This window comes from Podarcis liolepis (genome assembly GCF_965112155.1).
Source record: "Podarcis liolepis genome assembly, chromosome: 7".
Taxonomy (NCBI): domain Eukaryota; kingdom Metazoa; phylum Chordata; class Lepidosauria; order Squamata; family Lacertidae; genus Podarcis; species Podarcis liolepis.
Genome location: NC_139561.1, coordinates 616,411 through 642,857, shown reverse-complemented (window position 1 = coordinate 642,857; position 26,447 = coordinate 616,411). Strand labels below are relative to the sequence as shown.

General features: G+C 45.6%; 1 protein-coding gene across 3 annotated transcripts in view; it reads left to right on the top strand.

Moving 5' to 3' along the window:
* Positions 1–26,447, top strand: part of ZMAT4 (zinc finger matrin-type 4) — a 252,599-nt gene that overhangs the window by 121,803 nt on the left and 104,349 nt on the right. For all 3 annotated transcript variants that reach the window (XM_083514429.1, XM_083514430.1, XM_083514428.1), the window contains exon 3: positions 8,961–9,050. In XM_083514429.1, the coding sequence (XP_083370555.1) occupies positions 8,961–9,050 (90 nt within the window). The remainder of the gene's footprint in view (positions 1–8,960; positions 9,051–26,447) is intronic.

Genomic DNA, 26,447 nt, shown 5'->3' with positions numbered 1-26,447 from the left:
TTGTATGGATGGGACTCTCTCCAGTTGAATTACTTTGACTTCAGCAGCAAGGGTTTTCTCCTTAACTTCATCCGCAGTTTGCCATATCAGGATAGATTCCTGTATCAATTTCTGGGTGGTTTCTATATTAGTATTCACCTTTTGTCCCAGGTTATTTAAACTTTCAACCATTAAATCAGTTTTAATATTTGCAGCATCCACTTTCATATTTATCACGTCCATTTTCTTGTGAAGTTGTTCCAGCGAGTCATTTATTTTCTCTAATACAGCCGCTAAGGCCTCTTCTGGCGACATTCCGTCTTTCCCATCTGCCATAGCACTCGATAGATTCAAGGTCAATCTCACAGTCTCACGGGTGTTATCTTACCGCTGGAAATTTCCCAGCCCAGATCTTATGTAGCCACCAGTTTCAAGAACTTCCACTAGAGGGAAACAGTTTCTATTTGTATTGATACATAATATCCTCTTATAGGCACAGTTGAAATGACCCAAAACTAATTTCAAAGTTACTTTCACTGCTGGAGACAGTAGAAAAATGTATCTTCTCTTATGACCATGTCCAGGCATGGTCATGGCTGGTGGACTAGAAGAAGTTAGCAGAAGGCACTGCTACCCCAGGAGACACTGGAGCCTCTAGGACCCCTGTCCTCAGGGGCAGAGGAAGTGGGTGCAGTGGGTGCAGGCCGCCCCAGGTGTCACCACTGAGGGGGGGTGACAAAATGTCTGGCAGCACTCACCATGGGGCCTGCAATGCCCCCCCACGCTGCCCCAAATGGTTTGCCCACCGCCTCCACCTCAGCTGTAGGGCAGCTGAGTGGGAGGAGGCAGGCAGACTCCTCAGAGGCCCCATGGAGCGTCCTGCCCCACCTTGCCCCGCTCCCATGGGTGACTGGCCCCGCCCCTGGGCACAGGGCACGTGCGCCGCCCCAGGTGCCCAATCGGCTTGCTCCGCCATTGCCTGTCCTCTCATTTCATTGCCACAATGTTGTGGTAGGACTTTGCAAGCAAAACTTGACAATGATCATTATAGCAGCAAGCTATGGGGGTGTTTCCTGCCTCCAAGTGCCTCAGATTTCTTTTCAGCTGGGGAGGGGGTGTGGCTGAAAAGATGTAGAAGTTTGTTCTGCAGCTCAGATGAGATGCAAATTTCCAGGCTTTGTGCCTTCCCCTTCTTAGAAGTCCCCAGGCTCTTGCAAAGACCTCCATGTGAGAATGTGCCTTTTCCTCTAGAAGAGCAAAGAATGCTGCAGGGCAAAGTTTTAATTAACAAGAGGGCAAAGCCAGTCCCGGAAGCATAAAACCTAATGCTGTTTGAAGCAAAGTAAATGACTTCACTCAAAATGCAAAATTTGCACTTTTCTTTGAACTGAATAACTCAACCGCTAATAGCACAACCTAGAACCACAGGCCAGTACAATTCTCCCATATACAGTACTTTCAGCAATAGGACCTGGTGCATGCACCCATTTCATTTCTCTGGGCCTTTGCCTACTCTCCAGCTCTCCCAATTTGACAGAGACTATTTCAGTTTCCTGGGTGGCGTGATCTGGATAAATCACTCTCTTTACTTTGCCTTTTAGGAAAGACAAGTGTGACCTACAACAAACTGTTTTGAAAGGGGGTGGCTTTTACTTCTGCAAATATTAATGTCTCCCTCTTGTTTCTCAGTGGCTCTGTTTTGGCTCAGTCGTCAGCACTCACCACCCGTGTTTGCTATTAGATTGAGGGAGTTTGACAATACATTAAAACATTATGGTTGATGTAGGCTTCAGTTTTCTGGCATTAGGACCCTTTCATTTTGGCTGCTAAAAGTTAAAATCTCTTTGAGTTTTGGGGCTCTGATGCATCTTGACTTGCATGCCTGGGCTCAGTGGCAGAACATCTGCCCTGGTTGCAGAAGGCGCCAGCTTCAACCTCAAGGTGGGGGTGGAGAACTGCTGCCAGTTAGTGGTGAGTGAGATGGGCCAATGGTGGAAGAAGGAAGCTTCTGGTGTTTCAAAGTGTGCAATGTGTGCACAGAAAACAAAAACAGGATTCAAGATGACCGTAACAGGTTGGAGAAAGGGGCCCCAAAGAGCAAAATGAATTTCAGTAGGGACGATGGTAAGGTTCTGCAGTTAGGCAGAAATGATCAGATGCACAAATACAGGGTGGGGAACACCTGACTTAACAGGAGTGCACGTGAAGAGGATCCAGGGGTCTTAATAGGCCACAAGCCTAACATGAGTCAACCATGCGATGTAGCAGCAGAAAAAGCTAATGCAGTTCTAGGCTGCATCGACAAAAGTATAGTGCCCATCTTCAATTTATTTGTTTTTGGTTTTTTTAAATGATATTTATTACTTTTTCAACATTTTCAACACAACACTACAAACAAAAAAGAAAAGGGAAAAAACAATACAAATACAATACAAAAACACTACATGGACTAACAAAACAAAGCAAAAACAAACAAAAACAATTTAAAAACACCTCAAACATTTTCAATATCTTATATTTCATTCACTTATTTCCAGCAACCTCCTCACACCTCCCTTTTTGTATTCCACTTTTATTAATTGTTTCAGCAATTCCTTTCCATCTTACTCTGTTTTCTATCCTATAATTATCTTAACACATTCTTGCCTTATTTTTCCTTTAATTTTCTATTAATCTGTTTATACTTAATTCCTTATGACATTTCTACTAAAGCCATATAACTTCATTCCAACATTTTTCTAACATTCCTTAATTTTACAATATTTCTATAAATAGTCTTTAAACTTTTTCCAATCTTCTTCCACTGACTCTTCTCCCTGGTCTCGGATCTTGCCAGTCATTTCCGCCAATTCCATATAGTCCATCAATTTCGTCTGCCATTGTCCAACACTTCAGTGCTTTGAAGAAGCAGCCATTCTCTCAACCAGCAAAAAGCAGATGGTTCACAACGAAATTTAAAGGTCTGGCAGGGCAGGTCCACCTCCTTCTTTGGCATCCATCAATATCTTAAGTTTTACTCGAGTCTTCCTGCCCTGCCAAACAACTCTAGAGACATCCCTCTGCCACCTCCTGAAACAATCCATCCCATCCAAAGCTTGCAATGTTTGAAACAAAAGCAACATCCCCAGCAACACAGCAGCCCTCATCCCCACCACAGTAACTCAGCCCAACAGTCACAACTTCTGATTTGTCCATTTTTCAGAAATCCCCCTTCTCTTTAATCCAACATCCTTCACAGTTATCCTTAAACAGATTCACATTTTTGGCGGTCATACTAACCCCCAAATACCTCTCTTTCTCAACCGATGTTAGTCTTGTCACCTCCTGAAACTCTGTCAAGCTTTCCTTTTCCAGTTCAGATAGGGCTTTTGTCCTCAAATTCATCTGTTCTTCTTTAAGTTCAATCATAATGAATGCCAGCTTATGTTCATCAGGTTGTCTTTGTATGGATGGGACTCTCCTCTCCAGTTGTATTGCTTTAGATTCAGCAGCAAGGGTTTTTTCCCTGACTTCATCTGCAGTTGCCATATCAGAGTAGATTCCTGTGTCAGTTTCTGGGTGGTTTCTGAATTGGTATTCACCTTTTGTTCCAAGTTATTTAAACTTTCTACGATTAAGTCAATTTCAATATTTGCAGCATCCATTTTCACATTTATCACATCTGTTTTCTTGTGAAGTTGTTCCAGCGAATCGTTTATTTTCAATAATGCAGCCACTAAGGCCTCTTCTGTCGACATCCCGTCTGTTTTTTCCTTTCCATTTGCCATAACACTTAAGAGATTCAAGGTCAATTCCAAAGTCTCACAATTTTTTATCTTGCAGCTGGAAATTCCCCTAGCCCAGCTCCTGTAAAGTAACCAATTTCAAAAGCTTCCACTAGGGGAAAACAGTTTCTATTTGTATCGGTCAGTATGTCCTCTTTTAAACACAGTTTCAATAATCCAAAGCTAGTTTCAATTTTCAGTTACTTTCCTCCTTTTTTTGAAAACAACCGGAGACAGTAGAAACAATGTATTCTCTTGTTTAGCTACCTGTCAATGAACGTTCTAAACGCTGTCAATGGACATTCCAAAAAACATCAATCCTGCTAGCAGCCCGTTTCCAGGGTCAGAGCGGCGGTATTTTAACTCTCTTAACTCACTCCTACAGGCATATTCAGTCCACCACTTCCCCCCCTTCTCCTGTCTCCAAAAAGGTTTTTTTTAGTTCTTTACCGATGGAAATTTAGTCTTTTACAAAAGGCTTTCCAAGACTTTAGCCTGCAGCCTCCTTGATTCAGTTTATCTACAAAAGGGGGAGGTGGACTTCCTGTATTGAACCTCCCCGTTTCGATGCCAGATTAAACGTTTAAAAATCCAATTCTTCCCAATTCAGCTCTACTGACAGATAATTACTTTAGAGTCAAATTGTTCACAGGAAAAAGTCAGTGCTCTCTGACAACAGCTATGCGGCTTCGCTCCGTGGAAGCAGACGATTCGAAGCACCGCGCCACTCACCCCACATCGCTCCGGATCCCCGAAACTGGGTTTCCCCGCGAGTAGGGGAGGCGCAAAAGGTGCCTGCCAAATCCCACGTTCACAGGCTTCTCCCGCCTGTGATTTTTACGGGTCTCCGCCTTCGCCGTGGCGGTACAGACCCAAATTCCCACGGGGCAAATTCCTCCCGATCAGAGGAATTCCGCCATTGCCGGAGGCACCAACCCGGAAGTCCATCTTCAATTATTTGAAGGGCTTTTCACATAGAATGGAGAGCAAACATGTTTTCTACCGCTCAAACCAACTGATTCAAATTAACAAGAAAGGAGATTCCAACAAAACATGAATTTGGATGATAAGAGCCAGTGCCAGATTTACATATAGGTAAACTAAATAAGCTGTAGATTAGGGCAGAGGCGTACCGATGAGGGGGCGGTCCGCTCCGGGTGCCATCCTGAAAGGGGGTGACATTTCGGCAGGGGGCCCCGCCTGTGACCCCCAAGCCCATGAGTGGCAAAGCTTTGGCTCGCTGTAAGTGGCTCCTGCTTTGTCACTTTACAGCGAGGGACTTTACAGGAGGGAGGGAGGGGCTGGGGACAGACGGGAGCCATGGCTCCATGCTCCTCCTTCCCTCCCCAGATTTCTGTAAGCGGCTTCCACTTTGCCGCTTTCCAGCTTCCGCTAGGTAGGGAGGAGGACAGGGGAGTCCCCAACGGTCAGCCTTGACTGGCTGGTCCCCAACCGGGTGCTCCAGCCGAGCTCCCTGGCTTGTGGCAAAGCTGCTCCCCTGTCTCTCCCAGCCTCCAAAGCCCAGCAACATGCAACACACAAACACAAAGAGGAGCAAAGCTCCCCAGGCCCTTCCTCAGAAGAACACATTTGCTGCGGATTGGCGCCTCAGGGCTTCTCTCCCCACCCCCAAGTAGCCCATTCTCTTACATTCCCTACTGTTGCTTTAAATCGCAACTGACTTCGTGTCAGCACCCCCAAGCCCTTACTCCACCTCTCTTTCCCCTACAGTTTTGACCCTTTCCCTCGCTCAGATTCATGGAGCACTAAGGGGGCTTTTCTCTATGTGTTTTGTTCTTTGCCTCCCTCGCTGTTTGTGGAGGGGGGGCTCCTTTCTTATTTCTTTCTTTGTGTTTGAACTAGCGGGAGAGCAGGCTAGGAGCTTTTCATTGGCAGTATCACTTGCATTGCAAGCCCTGCATAAGTTATTATTGTTGCTGCTGCAGCCATCCACAATTCCCTCGATGCTCCCATTGAGTCGCTGGTGCAGGCAATGTGCCGCGTCCCCCGCTATGGGTGGCAAAGCCCCTAGCTCCACCACTGGTTTAGGGCCCCACTCTCTTGGGGGCCCCCAAAAAATGTAAAGGCAAAAAAACTGGATGTACATTTCCAAAATATAAGATTAAAAAAAACAAATAAAATAAAATCGACATACAGCAACAGTGTTTTGTGTTGTGTGGGCTCCTATGATGTAAGTAATTTAAGAAATTCAACACAAAAAACAGTGACAAAGGACAGCTGGACATATAAAGGTCCCCGTTACCTTCTGTAGCTTAGGGCTCCATCAAACCTAAATCCGGCCCTGATAAGAGCTGTTTGAGAGCTGATTCCTACATTGCAGGACTAGGTGACTTTTGGGACTCCCTCTAACCTGATGAGTCTATGAATGCTGAGGAACCATGTAGTCAGTTTGTCATTTCACCTAGAATCATAGAATCATAGAGTTGGAAGAGTAGTAGATAGGTAGCCGTGTTGGTCTGCCATAGTCAAAATAAAAAATTCCTTCCAGTAGCACCTTAAAGACCAACTAAGTTAGTTCTTGGTATGAGCTTTCGTGTGCATGCACACTTCTTTCGTGTGCAAACGGGGGACACAGAAAGGGCTGAACTCCTCAATGCCTTCTTTGCCTCAGTCTTCTCCGATAAAGAAAACAGTGCCCGACCTGAAGAATTTGAAGCAAATGATTCAGCAGAGGAAACACAGCCCAGAATAACTAAGGAGATAGTACAAGAATACTTGGCTAGTTTAGATGTATTCAAGTCTCCAGGGCCAGATGAACTGCATCCAAGAGTATTAAAAGAACTGGCCGATGTGATCTCAGAACCACTGGCAGTCATCTTTGAGAATTCCTGGAGAACAGGCGAAGTCCCGGCAGACTGGAGGAGGGCAAATGTTGTCCCTATTTTCAAAAAGGGGCAAAGAGAGGACCCAAATAATTATCGCCCAGTCAGTCTGACATCAATACCAGGGAAGATTCTGGAGCAGATCATTAAGCAAATAGTCAGCGTGGATTTCTGAAAAATAAGTCATGTCAGACTAAACTGATCTCGTTTTTTGACAGAATTACAAGCCTGGTAGATGAAGGGAACGCAGTGGATGTAGCCTACCTTGATTTCATCAAGGCATTTGACAAGGTGCCCCATGATATTCTTGTAAAGAAGCTGGTAAATTGCGGTCTCGACTATGCTACCACTCAGTGGATTTGTAACTGGCTAACTGACCAAACCCAAAGGGTTTAGGGAAGCTTTTAATGTTTGATGTATCACAGTATTTTAATATTCTTTTGGAAGCCGCCCAGAGTGGCTGGGGAAACCCAGCCAGATGGGTGGGGTATAAATAATAAATTATTATTATTATTATTATTATTATTATTATTATTATTATTACTCATCAATGGTTCCTCTTCATCCTGGAGAAAAGTGACTAGTGGGGTGCCACAGGGTTCTTGTCTTGGGCCCGGTCTTATTCAACATCTTTATCAATGACTTGGATGTTGGACTCAAGGGCATCCTGATCAAATTTGCAGATGACACCAAACTGGGAGGGGTGGCTAACACCCCAGAGGACAGGATCACACTTCAAAACGACCTTGACAGATTAGAGAACTGGGCCAAAACAAACAAGATGAACTTTAACAGGGAGAAATGTAAAGTATTGCACTTGGGCAAAAAAAATGAGAGGCACAAATACAAGATGGGTGACACCTGGCTTGAGAGCAGTACATGTGAAAAGGATCTAGGAGTCTTGGTTGACCACAAACTTGACATGAGCCAACAGTGTGACGCGGCAGCTAAAAAAGCCAATGCAATTCTGGGCTGCATCAATAGGAGTATAGCATCTAGATCAAGGGAAGTAATAGTGCCACTGTATTCTGCTCTGGTCAGACCTCACCTGGAGTACTGTGTCCAGTTCTGGGCACCACAGTTCAAGAAGGACACTGACAAACTGGAACGTGTCCAGAGGAGGGCAACCAAAATGGTCAAAGGCCTGGAAACGGCTAAGGGAGCAGGGCATGTTTAGCCTGGAGAAGAGGAGGTTAAGGGGTGATATGATAGCCATGTTCAAATATATAAAAGGATGTCATATAGAGGAGGGAGAAAGGTTCTTTTCTGCTGCTCCAGAGAACCGGACACAGAGCAATGGATCCAAACTACAAGAAAGAAGATTCCACCTAAACATTAGGAAGAACTTCATGACAGTAAGAGCTGTTTGACAGTGGAATTTGCTGCCAAGGAGTGTGGTGGAGTCTCCTGCTTTGGAGGTCTTTAAGCAGAGGCTTGACAACCATATGTCAGGAGTGCTCTGATGGTGTTTCCTGCTTGGCAGGGGATTGGACTCGATGGCCCTTTTGGTTTATTCCAACTCTATGATTCTATGATTTTATGATTCTATGATCCACTAACTAAGGATCGAAAACACAAGTTTTGGCTTTCCAAGGTCTACCCTGCTTTGTTTTCCCCATGATATTCCTCATGCCACTGGAGCTCTGTTCACCACTGTGCAGGCCATAATGCTCTTATTTTTCATTCCCAGATGGCAGGCAGGGGATTTGATGGAACTCAGGTGTTTGCAGCCCTTTCACCCTTCAATACTCCCACTGGGTTTTCAGTTATTACATTTCTATCCATCATCTTCTTTCCAAGGCTGCTGCAGTGCGCAGCTCATGCTGCATGTAGCTGGCACAGCATTTCAGATTTTGCCCCCCCCCCTTTAAAGTGGCCTCCACATCCACTGAGATCAGATGACCCAATAAAACAATTTCCAGAGCCGGGTCTCTTGATTTTGCTGCTCCTCTGGGGCACCTGCCACATTGGCTCTTTTGTTTAGCCTAATTAATGTCATTTGGAGAGATTAGGTCAGAGCATGCCATCTTGCATCTATCTCCAATAGCAAAAAAAAGGGGGGTGACTGTGCAAGTGAGCTGCGAATGCATACAGCATTGGGTTGGGCTTAGAGTTTCCTTTCCTTTTCTGAAGAGGACTTCCTGGGCCTAATAGCAGGGCTGGTGAGCCACAGGCCACAGGTCCATATGTAGCCTCAGGCCAGCCTGTAGCAGAGTTGTGCTATGTTCCTGTGCCTCAATAGGGCAGAACTGCAGAAGCCTCCTCCTTGACATGCTGCTTTTCCACATGTGAGGAGGTGTATAGTTTTGTTTTTAAAATGGGGCATCATTCAAGTATGCCATATCAAACAACATGTTTGGGTTTTCTTCCCCAGAGCCGGAAACATGCCAGCAAAGTTCGTCTCTACTATATGCTCCACCCACTAGATGGAGGCTGTCCTGCGAAGAAGCTGCGATCAGAAAATGTGAGTTTTGTTGCTGTATCTGTTAGCAGTTACCCGACAGGACTACAAAACACCTCTTAAAATGGATCGGGTCCAAGATGTGGTCAAGGTCGCCATCATCCTTTGGGGCCCAGAATGGACTATGCAGGAAGTGTGGGCATTCTGGGAAGTCTGGGTAGGATTCAACCTGTTCTATGAAGAACTAAGCCTGTTAGTGTTCTTGGAGACAATGTTCCTCGTGTGCTCATGGGGCCCTTAACAATGGCAATACCTTTGAAGCACTAAGCAACACATGAAAGTGTAGGAGCATATATTGTCAGCTCAGCTATGAATTGGACACGTCTCTCTCCCCAGCTCTGGAGATCTGAATTACCATTGCCACCCTGCTGCTAGCAGCTGTTCATAATCTGAGTCTGAAAATCCTAGCTTTGTGGGGAGAAAAACCCAGGAGGCACAAATATATCCTGAAAAAAATTAATGAAGGGGTTGGTGATGGGGCCCCCAGTCTATGAATTGTTTGGACTTTGTGTTGCTGCCCTTCTTCCCTTTTCTTTTCTTTTTTCTTTTCTTTTCTTTTCTTTTCTTTTCAGGTTAATGATTTGGAGAGCAGCTCTTAATTTTGGGACATGTTCCAACAGCTGTCAATATGCCATATTCATATCTGAGAAGGAAAGTAATGAATATGTGCAGCAACCCTATTACAATTAAGCACATTTAGTGTTCCTACTTCTGGTTATAAATGACCCAATTCAAAATCATTTGTGAGCTAACCTTTACCACTGAGCTGAAAATGAATGGTTGTATTTGCTAATATTTATCTGGCAGTTAGTAAAGTATATTGATAACATTTGTCACTCTACCACAAAAAGTGTCAAGCTGACACAACACATGTGTTTGGGGGTTATGTCAAGGAAGCTCAGATTCAAGGAGAGGAATTTTCAGAAATGAACTTCCCCAATTTGGAAAACATCAAGCTACTTATAGGCTGAGTCCAACACTCTGAAAGGCAGCCTGGATCATAGCAGACTTGCTTGGCTCCTGCACCACCTTCTTCTTCTTCAGCAATTGCTCATAGTAAGATTGAGTAAGATTGTTTTCCATGAACACGGTTTTAACGTTGTGTCCGTAGGTGACTGTGGAGGCCAGTTTTGGATCCACATGTCTTTCCACAGTGGGGACATAGGTTTCTGGGTGGGAGTTGATCACAGTGAGGGTTTGCCAAGTGTGCCTTCCTCTTAGCATGTTTCTCCCTTGCGTCCTGAGTTCGAGTGTCTTCAAAGCCCATGGCACCTTTGTGCTGTTCTCCAACTGGCTGTTCTCCAACTGGAGTGCTTGCAGGCCAGTATCTCCCAGTTGTTGGTGTTTATACTACATTTTTAAAGATTTGCCTTGAGAGAGTCTTTAAACCTCTTTTGTTGACCACCAGCATTACGCTTTCCATTTTTAAGTTCAGACTAGAGTAGTTGTTTTGGAAGAAGATAATCAGGTATCCAAACCACATGACCAGTCCAATGGAGTTGATGTTGAAGAATCATTGCTTCAAAACTGGTGATCTTTGCTTCTTCCAGTACACTGGCATTAGTTTGTCTGTCTTCCTAAGTGATGTGTAAAAATTTTGGGGACACCATTGAGGGAATCTTTCGAGGAGTTGGAGATGGCGTTTATAAGTGGTCCATGTTTCACAAGCGTACAGTAAGGTTGGTAGTACAATAGCTTTGTAAACAAGCATTTTGGTTTCCCTGTGAATGTCCCAGTCCTCAAACACTCTGCACTTCAATCAGGAGAAAGCTGTACTCACACAGCTCAGGCAATGCTGGATTTCGGCATCAGTGTTGACCCTTGTGGAAAGATAACTGCCCAGGTAGGAGAAGTGATCAACATTTTCCAACATTACACCATTGAGTTGGATTTGTGGTGTTGCAGAGGGGTTGTTTTGTGCTTATTGATGCAGCACTTTGGTTTTTTGGATGTTGAGCGATACGCCAAGCTTTTCATAAGCTTCAGCAAATATATTTAGGATGGTTTGGAGGTCATCCTCTTAGTGTGCACACACTATGTTGTCATACTTTCCATTCAACAAATTATAGAATCATGGCAATAAAAATAATAAATAGAGTTGGAGTGGTAACACAACCCTGTTTAACACCTGATCCCACTGTGAATGGTTCACTTTGAGAGCCATTGTTATCTGTGATTGTTGCTGTCATATTATCATGGAGGAGCCGAAGGATGTTCACAAATTTATCTGGGCAGCCAATTTTTAGAACGACAGTCCACAGGGCATTACGATTTACAGTGTTGAAGGCCTGCACCACCACCTCTTTGCTGGTTCCCAAAGTTTTCTTTGCAAAAAAAAGGGGTGGGTAAATTCAATTCAGTTTGTGCTTAAACATCAACTTATCTATTTTCAAGTCCCAAAACAATGTGCAAACCAAAACATCAATCTTAAATCCATAGTTTTTCAACTGAGTTCTCCAAAATGTGTACAAAAAAAAATGTGTACATTTTTGTGTACAAAAATGCATATACTAGGGAAAAACACCTCCTTAGGTGGTTTGGGCTGTATGGGTTATATCCAGTGGAACACTAAGTTAAAGTTACTCAGAGATATAGTAGAATCAGAGAATCAGAGAATCATAGAGTTGGAATAGACCACAAGGGCCATGGAGTCCAACCCCCTGCCAAGCACTCCTGACATATGGTTGTCAAGCCTCTGCTTAAAGACCTCCAAAGAAGGAGACTCCACCACACTCCTGGGCAGCAAATTCCACTGTCAAACAGCTCTTACTGTCAGGAAGTTCTTCCTAATGTTTAGGTGGAATCTTCTTTCTTGTAGTTTGGATCCATTGCTCCGTGTCCGCTTCTCTGGAGCAGCAGAAAAGAACCTTTCTCCCTCCTCTATATGACATCCTTTTATATATTTGAACATGGCTATCATATCACCCCTTAACCTCCTCTTCTCCAGGCTAAACATGCCCTGCTCCCTTAGCCGTTCCTCATAAGGCATCGTTTCCAGGCCTTTGACCATTTTGGTTGCCCTCCTCTGGACACGTTCCAGTTTGTCAGTGTCCTTCTTGAACTGTGATGCCCAGAACTGGACACAGTACTCCAGGTGAGGTCTGACCAGAGCAGAATACAGTGGCACTATTACTTACCTTGATCTAGATGCTCTACTCCTATTGATGCAGCCCAAAATTGCATTGGCTTTTTTAGCTGCCGCGTCACACTGTTGGCTCATGTCAAGTTTGTGGTCAACCAAGACTCCTAGATCCTTTTCACATGTACTGCTCTCAAGCCAGGTGTCACCCATCTTGTATTTGTGCCTCTCATTTTTTTTGCCCAAGTGCAATACTTTACATTTCTCCCTGTTAAAGTTCATCTTGTTTGTTTTGGCCCAGTTCTCTAATCTGTCAAGGTCGTTTTGAAGTGTGATCCTGTCCTCTGGGGTGTTAGCCACCCCTCCCAGTTTGGTGTCATCTGAAAATTTGATCAGGATGCCCTTGAGTCTATCATCCAAGTTGTTGATAAAGATGTTGAATAAGACCACTTCTTTTGTTTCACTTTTAGTTAGTGTCAGATCACCAACATCCGTAGAGGCAAACACCAAGTCTAAGGCATGTCCGCGGCTATGAGTTCGGCCAGACTTATTCAGGGACAGCCCCATGGAGGTCATGCTTTCCACGAAGTCCCGAGCGGCCCCTTGTAAGGTCGTGTCGGCATGGATGTTAAAATCCCCTAGGACAACCAAACTAGGTCTCTCCAGGAGAACATCCGCCACGACCTGAAGCAGCTTGAGCAGGGAACCCTTGGTGCAGCGGGGAGTTTGGTACACCAATAGGAATCCTGTACTGCCCCTATTGCCCAACTTCCAGAACATGTACTCAGAAAACTGGGTCTTCCCTATAGGACGCCTGGTGCAGACTAATGACTTCCTAAAAATCACTGCAACCCCCCCTCCCCGTCCACATGACCTGGGTTGCTGTGCGTAAAAGAAACCTGGTGGGCAAGCAGTGGCAAGGACAGGCCCATCTGCTTCATCCAACCAGGTATCTGTCACACATGCCAGGTCAAGTCCTCCATCCACAATCAGGTCGTGGATGGCAGTGGTTTTCTTCATCATTGACCTGGCATTGCACAGCAACACTTTCGGGTCATGTGGGTTTCCCTTGCTGATTCCAGTATCCATCTGGTCAGGACCAGACCTGGAGGCAGGGATAGTCCTTAAACAACGACTAAACCTGCCTCCTTGGTAATGACATGGTCTTGTCTTAGCGTAACTCCTCCTCCTGCCCGTGATCACTGAGATCGGGTGTCCCAATACATTCCCCCCTGTGGAACCTGCCCCAGCCACTCCAACTCTGTGGTTTTTCCCAGAGCTGAGGGCGATGAAACAATCGTTGAGACGGCTAGAGCGCCGGTGGCAGAAAACTCACTCTGAATCAGACCGGACATGGGCTAGAGCTCAACGTCGAGCCTACCAAGTGGCAATGGCAACGGCAAAGAGGGCTTTCTTCACTGCCTCCATTGCACATGCAGAAAACAGCAGCAGGAGACTTTTTCAAGTGGTTCGCAATCTATCGGAACCACCTGCACCACCGGGGCCTGGTAGAGACCCCAAGATCTCCTGCAATGCTTTTGCAAAGTTTTTTGCAGATAAAGTCGCTCAGATTCAGAAGGAGGTAGACTCCACCGTGAGAGCAAGGCCGGGGGAGGAAGAGTGCTAGAGTTCTGTCTAGTCCTGTTACATGGGATCAATTCCAATCTGTTACCTCCGAGGATGTGGACAGGCTGCTTGGACAAGTGAAACCGACCACCTGTCTCCTTGATTCTTGCCCATCCTGGGTGATAAAAGTGAGCCGGGAAGGGCTCGGTGATGGGCTCTGCGGGGTGGTGAATGCTTCCCTCTGTGAGGAGGCCTTCCCAGACCCGCTGAAAGAGGCGGTCATTAAACCGCTTCTTAAAAAAAACATATTTAGACCCAGCCAATTTGGTCAACTATCACCCAGTCTCAAATTTACCATCCTTGGGCAAGGTGATTGAGTGGGTGGTTGCCGAACAACTCCAAGCACGCCTGGAGGATGCGGACCATTTGGATCCTTCCAATTGGGATTCAGGCCTCACCATGGGACAGAAACTGCCTTGGTCGCGCTGGTTAATGATCTCCGGCGGGCTAGGGACAAAGGTGAGAGCTGTTTCCTAGTTCTGCTGGATCTCTCAGTGGCCTTTGACACCATCGACCATAACATCCTTCTGGACTGTCTAAAGGGGCTGGGAGCTGGAGGCACTGTTATACGGTGGTTCCACTCCTTTCTCCTGGGCCGTGTCCAGAAAGTGTGTGTGTGTGGGATGAGTGTTCAGACCCCTGGGCTCTCACTTGTGGGGTGCCTCAGGGTTCCGTCCTCTCCCCCATGCTTTTTAATATCTATATGAAGCCGCTGGGAGAGATCATCAGGGGTTTGGGCTGGGTGTTCATCAGTATGTAGATGACACCCAGCTCTACCTCTCCTTTGTGAAGGCGGTGAAGGTCCTGTGTGAGTGCCTGGAGGCGGTTGGAGGATGGATGGTGGCTAACAGATTGAGGTTGAATCCTGACAAGACAGAAGTACTGTTTTTGTGGGACAGGGGGCGGGCAGATGTGGGGGATTCCCTGGTCCTGAATGGGGTAACTGGGAGTCATTTTGGACTCACAGCTGTCCATGGAGGCGCAGGTTAATTCTGTGTCCAGGGCAGCTGTCTACCAGCTCCACCTGGTAAGACCCTACCTGCCCGCGGACTGTCTCACCAGAGTGGTGCATGCTCTAGTTATCTCCCGCTTGGACTACTGCAACACGCTCTACGTGGGGCTACCTTTGAAGGTGACCCGGAAACTGCAATTAATCCAGAATGCAGCAGCTAGACTGGTGACTGGGACGGGCCGCCGGGACCACATAACACTGAGAGATCTGCAGAAATCTGAGAGATCTGCATTGGCTCCTAGTACGTTTCCGAGCACAATTCAAAGGGTTGGTGCTGACCTTTAAAGCCCTAAACAGCCTCGGTCCTTATACCTGAAGGAGCATCTCCACCCCCATCGTTCAGCCCGGACACTGAGATCCAGCGCCGAGGGCCTTATGGTGGTTCCCTCATTGCGAGAAGTAAGGTTACAGGGAACCAGACAGAGGGCCTTCTCGGTAGTGGCGCCCACCCTGTGGAACACCCTTCCTTCAGATGTGAAGGAAATAAGTAGCTTTCCTATTTTTAAAAGACATCTGAAGGCAGCCCTGTTCAGGGAAGTTTTTAATATTTAACGCTGTATTGTTTTTAATACTTGATTGGGAGCCACCCAGAGTGACTGGGGAAACTCAGCCAGATGGGCGGGGTATAAATACTGTATTTTTTGCACCATAACACTCACTTTTTTCCTCCTAGAAAGTAAGGGGAAATGTCTGTGCGTGTTATGGAGCGAATGCGTGCGGGTGGCGGGGGGGGGGGGAATCTGCTGCAGTCGTGAGCAGAGGATCCATGGTTCCCCTCCCTTCCCTCCTCTGTGGTTACAAAGCATGGATCCACATGAATCCTCAGGATTTTTGCATTGAGCTACTCCAAACTCACTGTCAGATCACATGTCTGTGGCCACAGCATGAACCACAAAAATCATATATCCACTATTTCATTTAGAATATTTTTTTCTTGTTTTCCTCCTCTAAAAACTATGTGCGTGTTATGGTCTGGTGCGTGTTATAGAGCAAAAAATAAGGTAATAAATTATTATTATATTATTATTATTATTATATTACTTCACCTAATGCCTCAAGGGCAGGCTACAAAAGTATCACACATTTTAAAAGTCCAACTGAAATCATAAAACCACAAAGCAGCTAATGACAAAATGCACCACACTGCAAGAGGAGGGAAGGAGCAGGGGCTGAGGACTCAATTCCATCCTGTTTTGATCTTGCTGGGATGAGCCATCAATGATAGTCATAGATCCATCCCAACTCACTCTGTCCCATTCCATCCCATTATACACATTTTGTGCACACATTTATGTAAAATCCACCCCTTTTACGGAAAAATCATCCTATTCAATGATTTCCAGTGCATTCACCAGTAAAATAGGACTTTTAGTCTGTACTTTTTGTGCACTGAAAATCCACTGCAAACTCCAGAGAACTGGGGGTTGAGTTTCAATTCTCAAGCAAGTTTGGGAGTCTAAGATTGGGAGTCAGACTGTTGCAAAAAGTGGAGGGGGGGAAATCCTCCCCCACCCCTTCTGAATAGTAAAGCATCACCTAAAATGCAGAAGAGGAATATGCAAAGAAAGCACTCTTTGCTAGGGATAAGGTTGTTTTTAAGCATTCCTGTGAGGCACTTGCCATAATCTTCAACAAAACATCTGAACAAAGATGAAGAATGAGTTGACAGTAAGAGAGGAGAAAAGAAACAGTCTGGATTTTGAAATAAGATGCATCTGATTTGTCAGGAGGATTTTTTTTTTTTATTTTTAAATCACATATCTCTCTGAAAGTAGGTTGAAGAGAAACAATGACACTGGTGCTCAGAACAAACGCATCTCGAGCATGTCTGTGTGTCTGTGTGAGAGAGAGAGGGGGGGGGGAGAGAGAGAACCCCAGAGCACAAACATCCTTTAAATCAGATTTTCAAACAAGACCTTCGTGGGTGGCTCTTTTGAGAGTTACAGTGGATGTCGATCCATTAATCCAGAGCATTTCTCATTGCACTTCAACTTTGAAATGACTTTGAAATCATTCCCTGGGGTCTTAGAGCAGAGTAGAGTTTGATGTAAAAAGAAGAAGAAGAAGAAGAAGAAGAAGAAGAAGAAGAAGAAGAAGAAGAAGAAGAAGAAAAATAAAAATAAAAACAGGGCATGAAAAACAAGGCTCTCTGCTAATGAGCATTTATGGCCCCTGTAGTTTAGAACATCATCTTTTTCCCTAATAGATTTTGATGAGCAGTAAACATGCTTTATGTGGAGAGAGTTCCTTTTCAGTCCCTTTCTCCCAGGTGAGAGACAAATTGACTGCATAATAAATCAGGTTTGCAACTCTCAGAAACCCAAACTTCAGGTGGGCTTGAACTGGAATTATCCAGGAAGAAAAAAGGAAGTCTATGTGTCAGCACCCAGGTTCAACTGGTAACAGAATAGCAACATCAGCTCCAGGTTATAGGAAATCACTGCCAAAGTGCCCTCAGATCTCCTCTACCTGCAGCCAGTCTGCACCCTCCCACACCAGCATCGGGGAAGAAATTCTATTCAGTTTGCATTTAAAGGGGGAAGCAATTTATACTTTCCAAAACAACATGTGAACCAAAACACAAGCTATCCTTCAAAATTTGCACTCTTCAAATTTTGCAGTGCAGTTCTCCAGTCAAGCAAGGTGTGTTTTGTTACCAGCCACCACAATCCCTGTTGTGCCACACAGGGGATTCCAGGGGTCTTGGCCCTCAGCCAGGGCCTGTGCTCCTTTGGAGAATTGAAGACATGGCAGACACTGTTGAAGCTTTAAGAACTATGGCTTATTCACCTATTTACACCTTCATTCTGCATGGAGGGAATCCAGATATTACAGTATGGTCATTTCAAGAGGGGTTTGTTCCCCACAGAGGTGAAGCCCTGGAGTCCAAGGCATCTCTCCCAGCCAGTCTTCAGGCAGCCTGCCCCTTGGGTCTTTGTTCTCCCCCACTTCTTTGGCCCAGAGCACCTTGCTAAAAAGACTCATTTTCTGTCACCTCTCTCACACACCACATCCCCCTGACAACGCTTTCTGCCCAGGCCCAAGATTCCTCTCAGATGGGCCATTAACCTCTTTTGTCATGTAAACCCCTCTCTCCCAGGTTAGGCCCTGGCTTTGAAAGAAAGTACAGTGGTGCCTCGCAAGACGAAAAGAATTCGTTCCGCGAATCTTTTCATCTTGCGATGTTTTTCGTCTTGCGAAGCACGGTCCATCGCAACTGCGCCTCTTCAAGCGGCTTAAAAAAAAAAGCGCAAGACGTTTTCGTCTTGCGAAGCAAGCCCATAGGGAAATTCGTCTAGCGAAGCAACACAAAAACGGAAAACCCTTTCGTCTAGCGAGTTTTTCGTCTTGCGAGGCATTCGTCTTGCGGGGCACCACTGTATTCCCTGGATTCAGCTAGTGTTAAAAGCTAATCAAGCCTTTTAATAGCCAAGCTAGCTCCCTCCTGAGCTGATGGGGGATTAAGGGTCTTGGTGCAAGAGGCAAATGGGTACCCCCCCCCCAAGAGATAAAGCCAGTGTTTAGCATAGAGAGTTTGGGAGTGATGTGACCTAGATGTAAAGTAGCAACTGCAAAGAGAGCCAGAACAATGTTTGAGAGCAATGTTGGATTTGTTTGAATCCAAGGCTGTGGCTATAGGAGAAACAACACCTTTTTGGGTGTTGATGTTGACACACACACACACACACACACACACACACACACACACACACACCCCATCACAGACTCAGGTTGTATATATATGTAGATAAACCATATATCATAAAGACACCCCAGTCTCTACAGTGCCTCATTCCCCAAAGGAAACATGATCCCTAGGGAAGCACCTGGAATCCCTGGAATCTCACATAGTTCAGAGATCGGGGTGGCGTGCAACTATATATTGGCAAAATAACACGCACAAATGCACTATATTAGGGGAAATTACCTTGCAAACAAATGAATATTATGTGTAGGAAAAATTGCAAATAAAGATCTGTATAGGAGGGAGAGAGTCAAACTAAAATGCTTATGAATTTTCACAAGGTAAACAAATCTCAAAATGGTATGGCAATGTGGTGAGATGAATTTAAGATTGGGAAAAGGGGAAATTGAGAGAAACTGCTCTCCACCCATTGTGGCCTTAGCAGGAGTAGCAAGGCTGCTGCACGAGGCGTTGGGGGTGGCACCAACACCACTGTCATCTTCTGCAGTGTGTCCTTCATGAGTATCAAATTGGTGCAACCTTTCTCAGCCCTCTGTCCCTAATGTAACTACAACTCCCATCACCCCAATGTATGCAGTTTTCGGAGGTTCTTGCAAAAAAAAAAAAAAGGTTGGAGGAAAAACGTTTCTCAAGTCAGTCTGACGGGTCAGAAAATTATCGTCCCCTTGCCAGAGTGCTTCATCTAAACACAGCTCCCTTTCCTTAAATCACAGCATGAGGACCCCAGCAGAATTGACCAGTGTGAGAAGAAAAGGAGTGGTCCTATTTACATATTAATCTATTTTGTTAAGTAGAAACATTTGCATTTAAATATGTGTTCCAATGTGTGTTTTATCAGTAGATAATGGTGTGTGCCGATGGGTTGCAGGTTTCCCTTTCCACAGCCCTGCCAGCCTCCTTTGGCCTCTCTCTGGCTTCCAGCTCTGGAGTGACACCAAGGTCTCTGCTGGCCTGGAGCTCCCCTTTCCACCCACCAAATGCACAGGCTGGCAGAAGGGCTGGAATCCCTGCCGGTCAGAATCAGCAAACATATCCAAAGTGGGAAGCTCTCCCAAATGAGATCCCAAGCTGAGATCCCAAGCTGGCGCTGTCATGTCTACAGCTCCAAGATAGAGCAGTCTTGTGCATTTCACTTAGGAGGAGATACTCCCAAGTCCACCTCCTTAGGTGGTTTGGGCTGTATGGGTTATATCCAGTGGAGCACTAAGTTAAAGTTACTCAGCGATATAGGAGAATCATAGAATCATAGAATCATAGAGTTGGAATAGACCACAAGGGCCATCGAGTCCAACCCCCTGCCAAGCAGGAAACACCATCAGAGCACGCCTGACATATGGTTGTCAAGCCTCTGCTTAAAGACCTCCAAAGAAGGAGACTCCACCACACTCCTGGGCAGCAAATTCCACTGTCGAACAGCCTTTGACCATTTTGGTTGCCCTCCTCTGGACACGTTCCAGTTTGTCAGTGTCCTTCTTGAATTGTGGTCCCCAGAACTGGACACAGTACTCCAGGTGAGGTCTGAACAGAGCAGAATACAGTGGCACTATTACTTCCCTTGATCTGGATGCTCTACTCCTATTGATGCAGCCCAGAATTGCATTGGCTTTTTTAGCTTCCACGTCACACTGTTGGCTCATGTCAAGTTTGTGGTCAACCAAGACTCCTAGATCCTTTTCACATGTACTGCTCTCAAGCCAGGTGTCACCCATCTTGTATTTGTGCCTCTCATTTTTTTTGCCCAAGTGCAATACTTTACATTTCTCCCTGTTAAAGTTCATCTTGTTTGTTTTGGCCCAGTTCTCTAATCTGTCAAGGTCGTTTTGAAGTGTGATCCTGTCCTCTGGGGTGTTAGCCACCCCTCCCAGTTTGGTGTCATCTGCAAATTTGATCAGGATGCCCTTAAGTCCATCATCCAAGTCGTTGATAAAGATGTTGAATAAGACAGGTCCTTGTACTATCTCCTTAGTTATTCTGGGCTGTGTTTCCTCTGCTGAATCATTTGCTCCAAATTCTTCAGGTCGGGCATTGTTTTCTTTATCGGAGAAGACTGAGGCAAAGAAGGCAATGAGGAGTCCAGCCCTTTCTGTGTCCCCTGTTTGCATTTCTCCATCTTCTCCTCTGAGTGACCCCACTGTTTCTTTGTTCTTCCTTTTGCTACAGACATACCCATAAAAGCCTTTTTTGTTGCTTTTAACCTCTCTAGCAAGCCTGAGTTCATTCTGTGCTTTAGCTTTTCTGACTTTGTGTCTACACGTGCTGGCTATTTGTTTGAATTCCTCTTTGGTGGTTTCCCCCCTTTTTCATTTTTTGTACACATCCTTTTTAAATCTTAACTCAGTTAAAAGTTCTTTAGATAGCCACCCTGGCTTCTTTAGGCACCTTCCATGTTTCCGTCTCATTGGTATTGCCTGACGTTGTGCTTTTACTATCTCTCTCTTAACAAACTCCCACCCATCATGAACTCCCTTTCCTTTTAGTATTACTGTCCATGGGATCTCACCCAGCACTTCCCTAATTTTAATGAAGTCGGCTTTCTTAAAGTCAAGAAATTGAGTCCTAGTATGCTTGGCTGCTCCTTTCCGCTGTATAGTAAACTTCAGAAGAGCATGATCACTCGCACCTAATGATCCTTCCACTTCTACCCCACTAACCAGGTCATCAACATTGGTTAGGACCAGATCTAAAATGGCTGTTCCTCTTGTTGCTTCTCCCACTTTCTGGACAATGAAGTTGTCTGCAAGGCCAGTGAGGAATCTGTTTGACCTTATGCCCTCCGTTTGGCTTGGGGATCTATAGTAAACTCCCACAATGAGGTCTCTGTTATTCTTCTCTCCCTTAATTTTGACCCAAATGCTCTCACTTTGGCTTTGAGGTTCTAAATCTTGGATCTCTTCACAGGTATACACATCCCTGACACATAACGCCACTCCTCCTCCTTTCTTGTCTGGTCTGTTTCTCTGAAATAGATTGTATCCCTCCATTATTACATTCCAATCGTGGGACTTATCCCACCAGGTTTCAGTGATGCCTATTATGTCATATTTAGTTTGCTGTACCAAGAGCTCAAGCTCATCTTGTTTATTTCCCATGCTTTGCACATTAGTGTACAGACATTGAAGTCCACTAATCATTCCCCTGTGTCTCTTATTTGATGGCAATTTGTGCATTTAATTGCTTCAATTTCCTGCCCAGAGCCTCGTAGTCTCTTTTGATCTTCTGGAGGCTATTGCTTGCAGTGTCATTGGTTCCCACATGAACCAAGAGGAAGGGGTATTTGTCAGTGGGTTTTATGATTCCTTGCAGTTGCAGATTCCTTAATATGTCTTCTGAATGTCAGGTAGTTGTTTATCGCTTTGACATCTGCTGGAAGGGCGTTCCACAGGGCGGGCGCCACTACCGAGAGGCCCTCTGCCTGGTTCCCTGTAGCTTTGCTTCTCGCAATGAGGGAACCGTCAAAAGGCCCTCGGCGCTGGACCTCAGCGTCCGGGCAGAATGATGGGGGTGGAGACGCTCCTTCAGGTATACTGGACCGAGGACGTTTAGGGCTTTAAAGGTCAGCACCAATACTTTGAATTGCACTCAGAAATGTACTGGGAGCCAATGTAGGTCTTTCAAGACCGGTGTTATATGGTCTTGGCGGCCGCCCCCAGTCACCAGTCTAGCTGCCGCATTCTGGATTAGTTGTAGTTTCCGAGTCACCTTCAAAGGTAGCCCCACATAGAGTGCATTGCAGTAGTCCAAGCGGGAGATAACCAGAGCATGCACCACTCTGGCGAGACAGTCCGCAGGCAGATAGGGTCTCAGCCTACGTACCAGATGGAGCTGGTAAACAGCTGCCCTGGACACAGATTTGACCTGTGCCTCCATGGACAGCTGTGAGTCCAAAATGACTCCCAGGCTGCGCACCTGGTCCTTCAGGGGCACAGTTACCCCATTCAGGACCAGGGAATCCTCCACACCTGCCCGCCCCCTGTCCCCCAAAAACAGTACTTCTGTCTTGTCAGGATTCAACCTCAATCTGTTAGCCGCCATCCATCCTCCAACCGCCTCCAGACACTCACTCAGGACCTTCACCGCCTTCACTGGTTCTGATTTAAAAGAGAGGTAGAGATAAAGCTGCCTGCAACCTTTGTCAAGATGGCAAACATTGCGCAGGAACCGCAGGCGACTGCAGCTGTTCCCTCACCCTCCATCTTGAAAACGTGCCGTTCGGGGTGGCTACACTGGTCCTCCATCTTAAAAAGCGTGAAGACAGGACAAATAACCCCCCCCCCCAAAAAAACCCTAGGTCTCCCCCAACAAACGTTTGAGACTAGCTCCCCTAAATTTAAAAGATGGATCAAACTGCGCGCACCGGCAGCCGTGCTCCGCTGCCCTGCAAGCTCTGATAAGCTCCTCCCACAGCTAATCACCTGACTCAGCAGAAACCCTGCCCCCTCTGACCTTTGCACAGGGAGAGCAGCTAATCAGCCACAAAGAAACACACACACACAAGAAAACCCTTTTGCTCCTCCTTCAGCTGCTGCCCTGCAAGCTAGTAGTTGTGCTGGTGAAATGTTTTGCACAAGTGGAACATAGTTGCTCAAAAGAACGCATAAGCAAGCTGCTGATAACTTCAGGGCACAATAGTCTGTGCAATCTGTTGCACAAGTTTCTGTTGCACAAAATTAGAATCCATCTGTCTGCCAGCACGAGAGCTCTGGCCGAGAAGCATGGATACAACCCTGATTGCAGTGGCATGTGGGGCACCCTGGCCATAGGAACATAGCAAGCTGCCTCATGCGGATTCAGACCATTGGTCCATCTAGCTCAGTGTTGTCTACTCAGGCTGCCAGCAGCTTTCCAGGGCTCCAGACCAGGGGCATTTGCAGCCCTGCCTGGAGAATGAGCCGGGAACCTTCTGCGTGCACGCATGCCCCGTGGCCTTCTCCCCGCTCTTCTGTGCGAAAGGGCTGTAGACCCACAAAGATGTCCATTTCAGACGTGTTTTTATGGCAAAGAATGTGATATGATTATTGGCACTTAAACAGTAATGAAAACAAGAAGATTAAAAAATGTTTTCACACACAAGGGGACCTTTAGCAGCTCTTATAAATAAATTCTCCTGATACATCAATAGCAGGAAATATTTCTGTCAGGCAAGCTAATTAAACCCAGTAGCAACTTCACCCCTAAAAATAGCTCTGAAGCTGCTGGACTCCCAGCACAGGCATTTTGTGCCATTAATGAAGGACTTGCTGCCACTTCCCATGAAACATCAGATCGGTTTGTGGTGGACACTGTAAACAAGTGCAGAGACACCCTGACGTTAGAGCTGCCTTGCCATGGACATGTTTTCTTGGGAGGAAGAAGCCAGAACTTATTTCTGCATAAACATGCATGAGAGGACTAGGATGCATGTTGATAGATACACCTTCAGTAGTCAAAATACACTGTATGATAAAATCAAGAATATGATAAAATCCAGTTTAAAACATTTTCTAATTTTCTAGTCCCTGGGTTTTCAAGGTGAAAAAAAGACTTTATAATATAACTTGCCTGGTTATTGATAATATGCAGCTTGTTATATAGAATATTTATCAATTTTTTTAGGTGGTCTAAGTCATCTTTCAGGTTTATACAGGGGCTGGCAGTCTTTCAGGTCTGTTGCCCTTTCATGGTGTACTAAGGCTGATCTGTCCTAGTGATGTTGAGCATTCCACTAGATTGTCAGTGATATAATAGAAGCAGACACTGTAACGAAGCAACCTAGTGTATCCTCCATCCTAACCAGGGTGGAGGGGACTGTAGCTCAGTGGTGCAGCATCTGCTTTGTATGCAGAAGGACCCAGGTTCAATCCCTGACATTTCCAGGAGGGGCTGAGAGAGACTCCTGGTCAGATATCCTAGAAACCCACTGCCAGTCGGTGGAGACCACACTGGTCTGGATGAACCAGGGGTCTGACTCAGTATAAGGCAGCTTCCTGCAGATATGTCCAGTAGGTACCTGTTTGGCTCTCCAGTCAGTCTTTCTCCCCCCCCCCCTTTCTTTCTTCAGTTAGCATTCCATTACATTCTCAGTCCTCCCTGGGCTGGAGGTTGCGGGTAGAGATTCCCCCCCCCAACTTTTTCAGTGTTCTCTCCCTCTTGCTTCCATTTCTGGCTTTAATCCTGTCAGTACTCACCACCTGTGTTTGTTGTTGGAGGGAGCGATCAGCTGACTCTTGGCTATGGCTGTTCATCAGCTGTGAGATGTGATTGAGCCCTGTGGCTCATAGCTATTGGCTCGGCAATCTGTTGCCAGCCCTATTATGCCCTCATAAAGGTACTACAAGAAAATTGTTGTGAGGCTAATAAAAACATACCAGATGTGCACTTGAAATTCACAGCCTCTGTAGGGCACAGCCTCAGTGAAAACTTAAGGCAACCCAGTTACGCATAAGAAGCAGGCAGATTATTGCTGGAATTTCACAGCTGATGTGTGATCACTTCTGAAAATGCATAAGAGCAGAGAGTTTGCTTATTTAGCTCTGGAGAGAGGAGGGAGTGATTTATTTTATAGCCGATACATCAGAGGAAGTAACACAGTAGGGGTGGAAGAGTAATTTAGGTTAAAGAAGCTTGCGTGTATGAGAACTAATGATTATAAATGGAACGTTAATTAATTTGGCTTGGAAATTAGGGAGGGAAGGATTTCATACAGTCACAGGAATGTAAGGAAGGAAGTTTCTTACTAGAGTCGGATAGATTTATGGAAATTGTTGGTTTTGCTCTTACTGCTGGGACTGTAAGTGTCCCCCAGCCAAAGACCCCTCCTGGCATGACCTTTGAGAATGCCTGCTGCTTCTGTGCAGCTCCTTCCTACACTACGGAAGCAATGTCAGAAGGCCCAAATTTGGGAGAGGATGAGAGTACCCTGGGCAGCAAGGCAGGCCCTATCATTAGGCAGGGTGAGAAAACCACCTTAGGTGGCAGGTGCTGGGCAAGGGGGCAAGGGGTGAGCATTCCCTCTACTGCCTACACAGCCTAATTTGGCTGTAGAAAGGGAGGGCACCATCTCACCTGTTGCTTCAGGGAGCAAAATAACTTGGACCAGTCCTAATGTGCAATGATGGTAAGGGGCAAATGCTGTGAACTCCTCAACCATGTTGTCGAACTCACTTATTACTGAAACTGCCGTGCTGCAAATATAAATTTATTCCAGCCTGTTTTGGTAGTTCACCTTTTAGTGGAATAGGATTGGTCTTTTTATTCTTGCTGATGGGTGAATACTTTTTATTATTCTTATGGTTTATTCTATGTTATGAATTTTGAAGTTTGTTAAGTTTTTCAGTACTTGAATATTTTGTAAGTTGCTTCTTTGAGGTATTTTGTAAAAAATGATGAGAAATATTAATATTGATATTACTAACAATAGCAATAGCAACAACTGGAGCAGAGTCTCTAAGAGATATTTCACCCATTGTGCAGAATGGGGCAGTAAAAGTGAGGTATTTTTACACTTCAAAAATCCTAGCATTTTTGCATAGTTTTGGGTGGAAGATGAACTGCTGTGGAACAGAAACAGTGCTGCATGCAGTGATACAGAAGATAAATGCTAATGGCACCTCAGAGTCACCACTTGTCTTGTGCTGGGGGTGTCTTTCCATTTCCCTCAGTAGTATGTACATTTTTACAATTCAGGCTTTCCCCCCACAAATTTTTACTAGTTTTCAAATAATTTAACAAATCCAATTCAATTTCAGTACAATATTCCCTTAAAATTTTGACTTCCCACCCTTACTTCCATGATGTTTCTATTCAAATCATTCATCTACACCCACAAATGTAATATTTAGCTAAAACATGTATCCAGTGGCGTAGCGTGGGGGGTGCAGGGGGTGCCGGCCACACCGGGCGCAACATCAGGGGGGCGCACTCGCACTCGCAGCTCTCTGCCCCTACCTGGCTCACTCACTCTCTCTCACTGCAGTGCTGGCTGTGCGAATCCGATACGAG